Source organism: Syngnathus scovelli, chromosome 1 (assembly GCF_024217435.2).
Source record: "Syngnathus scovelli strain Florida chromosome 1, RoL_Ssco_1.2, whole genome shotgun sequence".
Lineage (NCBI taxonomy): Eukaryota > Metazoa > Chordata > Actinopteri > Syngnathiformes > Syngnathidae > Syngnathus > Syngnathus scovelli.
In genome coordinates, this window is record NC_090847.1 from 10,795,106 (window position 1) to 10,810,522 (window position 15,417).

The 15,417-nt window shown below is 37.8% G+C and overlaps 2 protein-coding genes across 2 annotated transcripts; one reads left to right on the forward strand and one right to left on the reverse strand.

Annotated features, from left to right (window-relative positions):
• The first annotated feature begins 309 nt into the window (after positions 1–309).
• LOC125983300 (uncharacterized) lies at positions 310–4,659 on the forward strand. The gene is made up of 5 exons (XM_049744438.2): positions 310–514; positions 1,046–1,354; positions 1,969–2,223; positions 2,303–2,518; positions 2,604–4,659. Exons 1-5 carry the CDS (start codon positions 400–402, stop codon positions 2,780–2,782), a joined length of 1,074 nt encoding a protein of 357 aa, XP_049600395.1. The 5' UTR covers positions 310–399; the 3' UTR covers positions 2,783–4,659.
• Positions 4,660–5,035: 376 nt separating this feature from the next.
• Positions 5,036–10,802, reverse strand: LOC125983364 (homeobox protein CDX-1-like). The gene is made up of 3 exons (XM_049744552.2): positions 10,306–10,802; positions 6,863–7,011; positions 5,036–6,269 (listed from the first exon to the last, which is right to left on the reverse strand). The coding sequence occupies exons 1-3, from the start codon at positions 10,643–10,645 to the stop codon at positions 6,069–6,071; spliced, it is 690 nt and encodes a 229-aa protein (XP_049600509.1). The 5' UTR covers positions 10,646–10,802; the 3' UTR covers positions 5,036–6,068.
• Between the last annotated feature and the right edge of the window lie 4,615 nt (positions 10,803–15,417).

Sequence of the window (15,417 nt, forward strand, 5' to 3'; positions counted from 1 at the left end):
TGAATGGGAAGGAAAGTGCATTTCCAGCAGTAGTCTAAAATGAACAGTGGATTGAATTGATTGGGATAAATACATTAGTCATCATTTTTGTATTGTTAATTTATGTGTATATCATTTCATGTCAAAACAGATCAACCAACCAAGTTCACATTAAAAAAATATTTAATTAGAGGTCATGACCAAAATGGGTAACATAGAAAGGAAAGAGAAAAAAAGCGAAAACCTGGTTTGTATATGGCAGCTCTATGTAACATTTCGGCGTAAAGCGGCTCCTTAAACGTTACTTGACGTCATTTTCTCCTATTGAGCTGGAGGGATTTCCATCAGAAGGCCTTAAGTCGTAATGTTGATAAAACAAGAAGTACAACTTCCCTTTCCTCTCTGCCATGAAAAGAACAAATGCAAAAACTGCTCGACACTCTTTCTCACATCCCTTCAGAGGCATCTGAGTGCGTTGTCAAAGATATGAAAGCCACAGCTGGACTCGTGGTGTGGCTATTCGCACTTTCTCAAGGTGAGGCATTTCACTCTTAACGAAAATATTTGCAGCAATAATGAAATGATATTTTTACCTTTAAGCTTGTTCGCCTCATTTCCATTTCTCTGCAAAAATCTGCAATCTTTTTGGAACAGTGGAAATTCAGTTGAAGAAAATGTCTTTATAAATAAATCAGCAATTCATTTTAACTGAAAGTAAAATCGATATCAATAAAATGATTCATATATTATGATACACTTAAAGCTCAGATGCACACGTAAAATGTTCCAGTTACAGCCAACTTATTTGTTCTGGCTGGAATTATTGTTTGTAAGATCTCTTCCCAAAACACTATAAATCAATTTACATTATTTTCACAACAATTAAGAAAACAAAAATAGTTAAATAGACCTTCGAATTCTACAAACATTAATGTTGTCCTCTTCAAACATTTGTTTTACCAACTCATTAAAAAAACAGAGTAGCAAAATGAATTGTCAATCACTTTGAAGTTTGCCTTTTTAAAAAACTTTTTATGTGATAACTTGTTTAATTATTCTTTTGTAGGTATGGATACGCCCTGTGATGGCAGAAGAGAAGGAGCTCTGTGTTACGGACCACTGGGTGGTGAAATAGTCCTCAGTCTGGTGGACGAAGACACATTTCGTTTTGAGTGGCTGAAAGGAAAATTCGCCTTACTTAAAGTCAAAGATAACAAGATTAAAGAGAGAGCTGAAAGATTTAGCTTCACCCCAAACAATGGGATGCTGAAGATAGAAAACCTGATGAGAAATGATAGTGGAAACTATTCTCTTAATACCTTTAACAAATTGGGAATAGAACTTCAGTCTCGGACACTGCAATTAGTCATTGAAGGTGAATATCTAACAATTTTTGTATTTTTTAATTTAATTTGTACACGTGCAAACACTGGTATAGTGTAAATACCACTATAAAAATTACACCCTTAAGTGAATTCAGTCTTTTAGGATAGAGGTTTATCAGAAAATATTGGATTTCTATTCTTGGCAAAAATGCTCTAAATATGTCAGATTGTAGTAACATCACGTGTGTAGATCATTATGCAAATGATTGTGTGGACTCTGCCTGCACCCTTCTAAAACAGGAACTTTCTTTCTTTTCTTAACGACAATGTTTGCTTGATGCAACTTTTCTGGAAGACATTTCTTTTCAAACAAATTTTAGTCTTTTGTTTGGACTGTTTGGTAGTCTCTCATGCCAACTGTTGCGATATAAAAATAAATAGATATGTTTAACCATTTTTGTCTATGCCCAAAGTCAGCTGGGAGACACTCCAGCTTCCAATGACTCAACAGAGTAAGCGGTCCAAAGAACTGATGGTCGAAAATTATGTACACTTTAATCCGGGGCTTGTCTCTCATTAAGATCACTTCCAATTTATATGACAATGGGAACCAGTGAGCCGCTTTATGCCAGTATTGACATTGACATTTGTATGTTTGTTTCAGATCCTGTAATCTCTGTCCATCTGGTCTCAAAGTGTCAGTTCCAAGGAAAGCAACCGGTGACTTGCTTGCCCAAGGGAGGGGATAATCTTCAATACAGCTGGAGCCTAAACAAAAAAACACTACAAGACTCTGATCTTCTCTCAGGAGATGTTCAAGCAAACAACATCACCCTGAAACAATCCATATCTGGACAGTTAGTTTGCTCTGTCAAAAACAACGTCAGTGAAATCCAAAAAGAAGTCTTTGTGTCTTGTGGTGAGAATGAACACATTCATATGGTGATGCTAAATACAGTTTGGTGGTTGTTGATGTTTTTGTTTTTGTTTACTTATAGTGTTCATTAACTGCACTTCCAATGGGACTCTCATATCTGAGTGGTTGCCTGAAATCAATGAAACTCTCTGTGACACCTTCATCGATGGATCCAAGAGCAACCAAGGCAACAATTATTTGCTCATAATGGGGGGCGTTCTCTCAGCTCTGTTCATCCTCCTAATGATCGGCTTGGCGGTTGTCTACAAGCAGAAGAAAAACCAAAGCAGTATTGAAGGTACGCATTTTGCCAATTTGTAGTTTGAACACAATTCTTTTACTCAAGTTTTCATTTAGTCTCAATTTTCTGCCTTTGATCAAAGATGAAGAGGAACTGACGTACGCTAATGTCAGGATCAATCGTCAGCCAAGGAGGGCAAACAAAGAGATAGAAGACGTGATGGTGGAGTATGGCCAAGTGAGGTTCTCGGAGCGACCTCGTCGAACTGTAGTGGTGAATAATGATCCAAGTACTTATGCCCAAGTCCGAAGGGACAGGTGATTTTTCTTTTCGTGTTGTTGTTTTACAATGACTCAAGAGTACATGGCTGAGGTGTTCGTTACAACACCAAAAGGCCTATAAAATATTTAATGAGAATTACTGAACTTTTCATTCTTTATGGAAATTAACAGTACTTCCTTATTATAAATCTCGGCACAATGATTACATTTCTACGAAAAAGCAACTTGCAGTGAACATTGTGGAAAATGATGAGGGAAATTTTCAAGTATGTGACCAAGTCCTATCTGCTTTTGGACATGGGTGTGGTCAAACCTTTGCTCTCTATGGCATGATAGGCATGACTTCTTTAACCGTGTTACACCCTTTGCAACATGACCCATTTTCTATGTAGAGATAAGGTCTTATACAACGTGTATAACAACATGTAACAAATAATACAAATCTTCTTTCTTTTTTTAAATAACTCTGACAAAAACACCCTTCATTGACTTCAAATTTTAGACTATGATTAATGTGGTTTGGTTGTTTGGGGTCAAAGTTCGACAATCTTGGTCAACCGTTTAGCTGATTCACAGGCCCATCAAACATGTTTATGTCCTCAAACACCCACCTGAGATTATTTTTAACTGAACGCTCTCCTTAAAACGCAGTTGAACTTTTGACGGACATAATCTACCGAGCAAATAATTGATAACGCCACGCAAGTGTCATAAAGCACCTCCAACAGTTCTGTGCCATTTATCTTCATTTTAGGCGTTGGGTTGAATCCACCAAATTATTCAGTATTCTCTTACCCCCGCAATATGGACAACTTTTATTTTGCAAAAAAAGTAAAAACTTAGAATGGAAGGCATTTAGATAACTCAACCGTTTATTATGACACATTCATGTGATCAGACCCTACCATGCCGAAGATATAAAACTATAAACCCAAACTCGTGGCTCAAGATATTATATTTTCATGTAGCCTAATCTTTATATAAATACTTTGGAGGCTTTTGACTTCATGTTGCAACCCAAACCATTTTATTCTGAAATTCTAATTCTATTCTAAAATGTTTTATGTGATAGGAAGTAAATAAAATATTTTTAAGACTGAGAATCGTTCTAGCCTCATTTAAAGTAGTTCAATCTTCCTGAATGACACAGATTTCTTTCCACAAAGTTTCAATTAAATGGAGTTTTTATATATTATTTTTCTCTGACAATAGACTTCTTTGTTAGTAAAAACAGGAACTCCCATGCTTAGTAGCATGCCTTAAATACTTCAATAATTTCTAGAGTAAAAAAGTAAAATAACAAAAAGTCCTTGGCATTTTGGCTCCGAAGCACCAAAGTAACCCAGTTTTAAATTGATCTCTTATTGGTCGTCAAAATTTTGAGAGAAGAGATGCTAATAGGCCTAGAGAATTCCAATTATTGATAATTGGCATGGTTTATAATTGGTCCATACAAACTAAAAAGTATTGAAAATATTTTTGCAAGTCATTGTAACATGACAACAATAACATTAAAAACTACTTATAATTATTTACTAATAATTGTAATCCTATGTATTGATCAAGGGCGGCTAGGTGGCGCACTGGGTAGCACGTCCGCCTCACAGTTAGGAGGGTGCGGGTTCGATTCCACCTCCGGCCCTCCCTGTGTGGAGTTTGCATGTTCTCCCCGGGCCCGCGTGGGTTTTCTCCGGGCGCTCCGGTTTCCTCCCACATTCCAAAAACATGCTTGGTAGGCCGATTGAAGACTCCAAATTGTCCCTAGGTGTGAGTGTGAGTGTGAATGGTTGTCTGTCTCTGTGTGCCCTGCGATTGGCTGGCAACCGGTTCAGGGTGTCCCCCGCCTACTGCCCGATGACGGCTGGGATAGGCTCCAGCACGCCCGCGACCCCCGTGGGGACTAAGCGGTTCAGAAAATGGATGGATGGATGGATGGATTGATCATAAAATGGATTAAATGCAAACGTATTGAACTTAAAAGTTAAATACAACTGAACTATTCTTAACACGTGCTATTCTGAATTGAAATAAAAAAGAAAGCCTCTGTAACATGACATGCAAAATTTGAACATTTTACTCGGTGATTATTTTATGTAGCACTTGACGAAACTCGAAGATCACAAGTATCGCACTTTGTGATTCACTGGGAATTACATTATGCAGCATGCATCAATAGCTCAAAAGAATTCAAAACAAATAATTGCAATAATCTTGTATATTGCTCAGCCAAACATATATATATATATATATATATATATATATATATATATATATATATATATATATATATATATATTTTTTTTTTTATTAAAAATGACAGAAACACGTTGACTCTTTTCACTAGACAGTCCAACAGCAAAATGCCTCATTGGTCTTTTGAAACCTTTCCTTTTGTTTTTTGAACCAAAAGATGAGAAGACGTCCGAAAGGAGCCTGCAGCAGACTTACTTGTACAGTACTTAATAATACAACAAACAAACAAAAATAAAAAAACAAAAACAAACAAAGAAGCAAAAAAGTCTGTGATTTCTCTTTTTTTAACTTTAAATCATGTGTGCGTGTATGTGCGTGTGTGCGTGTGTGTATGTGTATGTTTGTGGAAGTGTAAAGGCCACTCATTCATGAGTCACATGCTGTTGAGCAATTTGCGACTGCTCGTCAGGATGTGGCTGTTGTCTATCAAATACTTGTATTAGAATGAAACCTTTCACCTTTCCTACAGAGTCACTGATTAGACTATTCCTGTCATGAATGTTTTTTTTTCCACCTTCAAAACAACGCATTTTGCCTACATTCACTACAAGCCCAAACTTTCTAAACTTGCGATATAATCAGAGCTATGAAAAACGGAACATGTGGTTGCTTTTCTCACTCTTTTCCTACTTGTGACAAACAGAACATTCTTTCTCACTTCTTTCTTTCTGTTTCCAGGATATAAAAAATATCATTTTACTTGTCTCAAAATAATTACCAAGTCTGTTTTTACATGGAATTACTCCCTCCTGTGCTCAAGTGCAATTCACATTGTTACATATTGTATTTCAAGCATAGTAAACAAAAGAAAGTCTTTGCTGCACAGACTCTTCAAAATATCTGAACAAATCCCAACAGTGTCAATTTGAACATTTTTCTTCATTGTGACCATTTGGATCTATTAATTCTCGGTTCTAACAGTATCTGTGGAGTGATTCACATTCACAGATTAAAGTTGTCAAAAATAGTTCATTTGAGACTAATGCCCTTCTTGTAAATGGCTCACAGTTCATCATGTCACCATTTCACTGATCTCTTCTCGCATCCTGTAAAAAAAAACAAAATCTTCCCAGTTATATGAACTCCATCTTGTATTCCTCCGACATGGCATTAGACAGAATATTGCTGCCTGGGCTTGGGACATTGTGACCATCACTGGCCCCTGTGGGCACAGGTGGGGTGGAAGTAGACGTGGAGGGCTGCTGTGAATCTTGCAGCTTCTTCCGGTGTATCTTCCGTTCTTTGGCACGTCTGTTCTGAAACCAGATCTTCACCTGGTAAATGTAGTAAAAAGCAAGAATTGTTGTGAACAGCCAAAACAGAGCCGTCGGTTGCCCTTGATAAAGCCTTGATAAATTCAGTGCTTGTGAAGTGCAGTCCACATGTTTACATATTGTTACATGAAACATGAAAAGTGCAGTGATAAGGCCACAGATTTTTTTTAGTTATCATTGTAATATGTTTTATGATTTACTGATTTTGTATTTTTACACCACACTTGTTGAGTAGAATTTTGTGAACTTGTCTTCGTGAAGGTGACCGCTTGAAAGACTCCAAGTGTTTATTAAGTGAACAAATCTAATCAAAGTAGATGACTAATGCAATTGCATCCACCTTACTGCATTCATCTTATTGTGTCAAATGATTTTAAAGATTTATTTCAAAATTTAAGTGCTAGAAAAAAAGCAACACAAAAACTTCTGATTTAGTATAACCTTTTTAGCCCTTGTTTTTGTATTATAATGTTGTACTTCCAACGTTTACACAATTGTAGAATAAGTGATTGAAATTGAAATAATTCAGAACCCCCCCCCCCCAGAAGCTGAGTAGGAATATGACAAATTCCTACTGAGCACCAGGCTCTCACCTGTCTTTCAGAGAGGTTCAGTGCCATGGAGAGCTCAGACTTGCGCCTCATTGTGATGTAGCGGTTGAACTGAAACTCGTTCTCCAGTTCCTGGCGCTGGTGGTCCGTGTACACCACCCTGTATTTTTCCTTTGTGCGAGTCTTCCCTCCTGCAAAATACAAAAGTCCAATCATTCACCATAATGAAAAATAGATTATTTTTTCCCCATCACGTTGTAGTTGCCAGGCCAATCATTTTTGTCACGTATGGCAAATGAATCAGTGCAAGGACTTACTCTCAAAACAGGACTGTATTGTTTTCATGTAATTCTGATTTCAAAGCTCTACTCTGTAACAAATATATAATAATAGTGACAAACACTTCCTTTGCTGTCATCTGTTCCTAAGCAGGATTTTGGAACAATCATTTGTGCCCCATAGGTCCATCCATCCACTTTCTAGAGTGTGTGCTGTCGTTAGAGTTATAGTTGAGCTAGAGCCTATTCCAGGGAATTTTCACTCTGAGCAGGTCAGCAGCTAATCACAGGGCACATAGTATTCATTGGGCAAACAACTCTTCATTCACAATTACACATAAAGACAATCCAATCCAGTGTGTCTAGCAATGATGTCGAGAAAATCCACATAAGAACAGGGAAAGCCAAGATTTGAGCTTTGAACCTCCAAAATGTGAGGCAGACATGTCACAGTCATTTAAAAAAATTAGGAAGGAAATGACAGTGAACTTGGACATTTTCAAAGTTGCCCACTCACCATTTTTATTTTTTTATTTTTTGGTGAGCCTAAAAAAACTCACCATTTGTGAAATGTTTGTTTGGGACAAAGCCATGTTTAAATATTGTTTGACACCATCTTGTGGTATCTTTTTATGGATTTTGATAACTATTCACTACTGTATTCCAAAAAACAACCATCAAATGTGTTGCGAGATATGTTTATTTTGGTTTATTATTAAATAAAGTGTGTTTATTTACAGTGTACTCAGTATTAAACTTAAAAGTCAGATTCTAAAATGAAATGTGGGTCAATAAAAGACATACAAACAGCACTCTAGGATGTTAATTTTCTAGTTTAACCTCTTATATTTTTCTTAAGTACCTCTTATTTCATTTACGGAACACACAAAAGACAAACATACACAGTCTCCTTATGACTGGAGTGAGTCACACATGGTGTAGCCTAATAGATGACTATTTTGACATTGAGAGTTTGTCTGGTGCCATGTTCAAGTTCAGGCGCCACTTAAAGGCCCATCAGTTCAATTAATCAAACTTAACGATATCTAATGGAAAGACTCTCCAGTGCATTGCGGCAGGGCTTTTCCTTATCTCTGTGAGCCTTTTACCTACTCGTTTACACAGGCAGCTATTCATTGACACACACATTCACAGAAATGGGTGAGTCAGTTATTGATCGGGAAATCTTGTTGACTGTGTGACGACATCGATCAAAGTAGAGCAAACGGGTACGTGGGACACGCAGACATGAGTGAGGCCCGAGGGTCTGCACACAGCCCTAAGCCGCATTATCTCACCTGCCCGGTGGAGAGAAAGGGTGGGGAACGACCCTTAGCAGCCTGCAGCGCTGGCTTTGTTAGCTTTGCATTGACATCCCGTAAAGGCTTGCGGAAGGGAGAGGCCAAAAGCTTGATGGATGCGTGTGTGCGTGCGTGTGTGCAGTCACTCTGACTCAACTCTACGTGTGTATGTCGAAATTGTGCATGAAAACAAGCATTGGTTAGTCCCAGCCTCAAGCCTTGAGTCTTGAAAAGTGAGTAATTTCTACTATCGTAGCACTTTGCACAGACCGCATGCTTAATATTGGCCAGGTGGATAAAGCGGCATGTAGTAGTTATCTATTTGTGTCAGAAAGGTACACTATCAAAATGTTTTTACTGATACTTTTTTGTACGCAATTGTATAATTTATTTGTGCCACACAGACTAAAAAAAGTATGCATTTTTATTGGTTTAATGTTGTTGTCGTGCATAAAATGACATAAGGAAGTGGCGAAATACATCCTATCTTCACATATTTTCATTATTTTTGCATGTCCACATTGTTCCCTTTTTTCAATGTATGCATATCCAAGGTGCTATATTTATAGATAATTCCAGTGCTGTAATTTAAACTAGAAGTTAGCAGGAACTAGTTTGAAAGGCACTCTTTACGAGGGCAACTTCAAACAGGCACAAAAAATCCGCATACAAATGCCAGTTATTTTTACTTGTCAAGGTGTTAATAGAAAGCCATTTCACATAGCATTTAAAAAAATAAAATAAAGATGTTTTCCTTTTTCGCCCTTCTCTTCAGAATTGTTGCTCTGTGACACCACACATATTGCAGAAATCAGAAATCATTTTCAAAATGGAGAAAACAAAAACAGTGTCGATAGTGACTTATTAAAAGTACATTTGCTTTCAAGTTACTTCAGTTTAGTGACAATGCAGATCTGTAATCTGACTATAAATACACAACTTATCACAGGGCCATCAGTATATTTGACTTATTTCCTTTTTCTACTTGTGGGACAAGTGAGTCTTCTGCAACAAGAGGGTTTGTGTTTGCGTGGGAAATGTGAGCAGTCTTGTTGTACGTACGTATGTTGTAGCTCCTCCCAAATTTCGAGTTCAATTTTGAATCCTCATAAGGAATAAATATGCTGCATACACTTGAGTGTTTCTTGAGACATCTAAAGCACAAATTTCATACCACACCACTGTCACAAAAAGATTATACTGTGCACACAGGTAAGTTGTCATCTAGTGGAACAGATTGTTGTTCTTTGGCCAGTCCACTATATGTCACTGCCACAAATACAAGAACAAAGTTACATTATTTGGCGGCACTCCTGATGATCTCGCATGGCAAATTAATGTTCCATGACACTGGTTGCAAGCTAAAATTCCACCTTTACGGGTATAATCCTCAGCTCTGTTTGTTTGTATTTGTAATTTAAAGTACATCTCGTTCAGTGATTTACACCCTGGGTGGCGTGGAAAATCATTCAATTTCACTTAATTAGTTGAAAAGTAAAATAAGTTGAGACATATATCACACACACACACACACACACACACACACACACACACACACACACACACACACACACACACACACAAACACACAGACACACGCACGCACACCCACGCACACACCCACCCACGCACACACACACATGCACACGCACGCACACACACACAAACACACACACACACACACGTATATTAAATATAATAATATATTATATTTAATATATGTAAAAAAAAAAAAAAATATATATATATATATATATATATATATATATATATATATATATATATATATATATATATATATATATACATACGTATATATATGTGTATATATATATACATACGTATATATATGTGTATGTACAAAATATAATATATTATTATATTAATATAAAGAAAGTAGTCCTACCAGCAGGTGCCGAGACTTTGACCGGCTCATTGGGTCTCCTCCGGCAAAAGGGATCGTGACTGGAGAAAAGATTGTAGGGGTTGAGACCTCCTCCTCCAGGGGCGGTGGACACACTGCTCAGTTCTGCTGAGTTGAAGTTCACCTGCCCGGCGCTGGGGCTCGATCCCGGGAAGCTGAAGGGGTACTCCTCACGGTAAATGGGATTCCAGGCACTTGCGGATGTGTCAGTGACTCCTGACATGTGATGGTAGCTGGTGAAGTCATACGTAGGCGTCATGTACTGACTGTTGATAGGCAGCATCTGGGCCGTTAGTTTGGCCGGCTGGGAGTTCGGGTACATGCTGGCAACCAGCAGCCTCTCGCAGTTAAACCACTCAAATCTCCTGGAGCATTTTAGGTGTGTATTTCCAACAACTTCTTTGCTTTTTCTTTTCCCTCCACTCAGACTTCACACACACATGCACACACACACAAACACTCACAATGGTCGGCTACCTGAGCAGCGAGTACACACCTTTATAGATTTACAGCCGAGGAGTTCAAAAGTACCATGATGACGTCATGCCTTACCTGAGACGCACCTGGCCTGCTTTTCTTAGCGACGAGAGTGCATTGACCTGACCTTATACTGAGATCCAAATGGGAACGGTATCAAAAAACTGTTTTTTTTGGGTAGTCTAGTTTGCATCATACTGACAATTGTGTTATGGATAAACATTTTCCAAACAAGTTTCAGTTTGATGGCTTGCAGTACACTACTGGGGGCGGCGGTGACATGGTTCAGTGGTAGAGTTGTTGTCTCCCAACCCAGAGATTGGGTGTTCGTTACCTGGCCGTTGTGACCATGTCAGAGTGTCCTTGAGCAAAATACTGAACCCCCCAGTTGCTCCTGATACTGTGTCATCAGTAGGTAACTGAGATACAGACAGTCTGACAGCGCTTTTGAGTACCAAAGGTAGAAAAGCGCTACACCGGTGAAAGTCCGTTGACTACAAGCAACAAACAATAAAAGTTAGTCGTTAAATTTGCAGCATGCATTATTGGATGGCAGAATGTCATTTCTTCATTTTGAATGTGACAGATTAATGCTGAGCATAGCCATATCCCAATTATAAGTGGTTGCTCGCACTTGCGTAATCACATGATTTCAGTTGTGGATTTTTACTTCATCTTTAAAGATACTTTAAAACTGAAAAACGTTTTGCAATGACTTTTATCTTGGTCTCTGTTTTACTGTATGTAAACCCGGCATTTGAACAGTGGTGTGTAGACTTTTTATATCCACCGCATGTAGAAAGTAAATACGATAAAAAGAGAATTCGATTTCGCTGGTGAGTGATTATAAAGAATTTACTGATGCTGGTACAAAATAATATCACATCTTATAATGTCGTAAAAAATTCGGAAGTCGCAGGTGTCAATTGTTATCTTTCCACTTTTTGTACCAGAGCTTTTGAACCTGCATCATATGACTCAGTCAAGAGGTGTGATTGACGTTTTCCAGAGGTGGAGGAAGTAAGTTTGATTAAAGTTGAAGGGGGCTAAAGGTCTACAAAGAGTGAAAGTGAAATTACAGCCCCCTGTAACTGCTCCGCTATATAGTTCTTATTGCTGATAGTTAGACCAAGCAGTGTTTTATTGTGGCTGAAGTGCCGAGATCATAAACCGTAGTTTGTCTACATACATCAAATACAAACATTGAGCAATTAAGCAGGGCATCTGTTCAGCCAAGTCAAAGCAAAATACTAATTAAGCCAACCTTCAATCTGAAAATCCCATATAATTTGCCATAAAATGTTTATGTAAATTGAAGAAGAAGGCTGCGTTGATATTAACATACTAATCGAAAATACGGTATAAATTGTAGTCGTGTGTACAGAAATAAAGGAACGTAATTGTTTTTATTCAAGGTTCATACCAGAAGAGGGCAGCAAAGTACAATGTAAGGTCAGATGAAGGCGCACAGGCCTTTAGGGTTCATTCATTCATTCATTCATTCATTCATTCATTCATTCATTCATTCATTCATTCATTCATTCATTTTTTCATTCGTTCATACATTCATTTATTTGAACACAAATGCCCTTTTGGTACTTTACCACAACCATTGATATGTCACTTTTGAAATTAATCTATAAAACCATATGCATCTACAGTTCCTAAACATTCATTCAATATTCATAATGTGGTCAGAACACTTAGGGCCATCTGTAACAGCAAGCGGAAGGCAGTTTGTGTTTAAAGGCAACCCAAGTGCTAAAAACCTGCATGTTAAAGCGACATAAACAAAGTGTATCCCCTAAAAAGGGGTACTCAAACATTACATCACACATCTGTTAAATAAACACAACCTTGCTAAAAATAAAGGAAAACGCATTATTATAACAGGTCGTGACAGCTGCCCAAGCATATCCCTTCAACACTAAAAATACTTTTACGGTATTATTCAAGTCCTGCTTTGCTCCTTGAATGAGCCCCAGACCTTTTTTAGTGTCTATAAATATTCAATATTTATCTTAAAATGGGCTTCGTGTGAAGGAATTGTACGTGTATGAATTCAATTTAAACCGCGTAGCTTAAACAACGTTTACACCCTTTTGTTTCTCGGCCGGTTCGAGTGCATGGAAGGGGAACTAATAAGAGGTTTGTGTGTTCTTTTCACCAAATTTAAGGACTTACATATGTTGGAGGACAGCTGGAGTTGACAAGAAACATCCGCCGCCATCCTCCACCCTCACCTTTTCCTCTGCCCGACAGACATTAAACACTTAATGTCCATTAGACTTAGACTTACAGAGCACTGCCACAGATTCTAATGTATATATATCAGTGCATGCAACATGTTTATTGATTTCTTTCTGCTATTTGTAGTGTCAAATAAGGCAACGTGGAGAGAGAAGAAGCAGTAAGGGGCCTCAAAGTGGAGTTGACAAAATATCAGAACACACTTTTTCATCCATCCACCCATTTCAGGAGCTTGTCTTGATGCGTCAGCTGGAGCCTATCCCATCTAATTTTCAGCTGTCAATGGAATTGCACGTTTGTTATTTGTCCTCTCAACATTTCCCCATTGACAATTAACACCACACATTGGGATTATGTAACATCATTTTCATGAATGCCAAATCAGGTAAGGTGTTGGAGTTCCTCTAGAACAGGGATCATCAATTCCGGTCCTGAATGTTTGATTGGTTTCCTTGCTGCAACACATCCGACTCAAATGATCAGATATTGGACTGCGAATTGGTGACCCCGTGCTAGAATTTTAATTCTTCATTACCAATGCAGTCTACATAATCTGGTATATGATTAAGTAACTTCTGCTTTTGGCAAAATGTGACAAAGCGTTTCCTTGTGGTTTGGGTGAGTGGCAAAGTGGGCCCAGACAAAGCAAACATTTTTAACGTCTCCAGTGTCTTTTGTTTTTGGTTAAGACAGAAAGAAAGAAAGAAAGAAAGAAAGAAAGAAAGAAAGAAAGAAAGAAAGAAAGAAAGAAAGAAAGAATGAAAGAATGAAAGAAAGAAAGAAAGAAAGAAAGAATAATAAAAACGTAAACGCCTAAATTATTGAATAGTACATTTATTTTAAAAAATAACTAAAATTAACTATAATACGAAAAATGTCAATGTCAATGAGTCAATTATGAGCTTACAGAGTTTATTTTACATGTATTTGTATGAATATTAGGTAGAGAAAACTATTCTCAAGTTCAAACATCTTTTTTCTTCACTGTGTTATAAAGAGAACTTGTGTTATTTGTATAGGATTAATACATAATAATCCATATCTTCGCATATCTAGAAAAACTCCACAGTATAGGTTGAATCAATTTATTAGTAGTAGTGGGACCTATGTTTTTGACATCCTCCCTTCTGACTCTGACCATCTCCAGACTTCGTTTTTTTTTTTTAAAACTGGCTGTCGTTTTTTTAACTGACCGTCATCTCTTCGTATCTGCTGCGAGCCGCGGAAAAATGAATGGCGTGCCACAGATGGCCCCTGGGCCATTGTTTCAGACACCCCTGTATTAGACTCATCGTTGAACATCAGCATGTGCAGTACATGTGTGATAAAACATGTATATTGGTGATATAAAGACAAACAGTCATGTCTCTTGTTTGCCAACTGCCTGCATCTGCAATGAATGTGTGCATAGTTGCTTGAAGCACAAAGAGTGCTATAACTCTGGCCTTCTCGCTTTCACACATGTATTTGAACACGAAATTCAACTATTTCAATGGATGAAATGTTTTACATTATTGAATTAAAAATGAACGTGAGTGTAAAAACCAGAGAACTAAAATTTGAAAAGGCTCCTCTCAACTCCAAGTGAAACTGCAAGCCAGATGAGCAAATTCAGTTCAGCATATTTATAATATAATCACAATAATTTAGTCAGTCTGTGTATTGGATCTCAGCTTCGGTAATCCTGTGTAGAGATTGTGTATTCTCTACCTTTGTTAGCTTCTTCTGCCATTCCAAAAAAGGTTGATTGAAATTGTCCAGAGTTGTGAATTTGTCCACGATTAAGTGAGAAAGCAGGGATAGACTTTGTTTTATCTGGATGCGGAGTAGAAAATGGATGGATGGTGGATGTATTTGTGTGGTTAAGATTCGAGAGGAGCTTCACATCTTTTATTATTAACTCCAACATTGTTTGGATGCTTCCATCTCTCGGCACCTGAGGTACAAGGTGGAGTTCACTTTAAGATTCTTACCTTGCTTTTGGTGTAGACCAATTCTTGGCCACCTCCTGAGAGTCCAGGAGGCCCGTAAGGACCTCTGGGATTGTTGAAAACAGGGAGATCTTTTCACATGGGATGTTTTTCTTGGTTGAAAATCAATTGTGTGAGGGCTAACAATCTGTCAAAATTACGTTAGACACCCCTGATTTAAAATCTAGTCTACTTTGCCAATGCAATGGAATTTCATCATTATAGTCTGCCTGCAACATCAATTTATGTCTGACCACTGACCGGTTGTATCTTTTATCTCCAGTTGATTGAGTGTTGAGTGTTTTGGAGTGTATATGATCTGCACCAATGCTGCAGTATTACTTGTGGGCTATGTTTAATGGCTCTCTCACACACTCTCCAACTAGTAGATGCATGT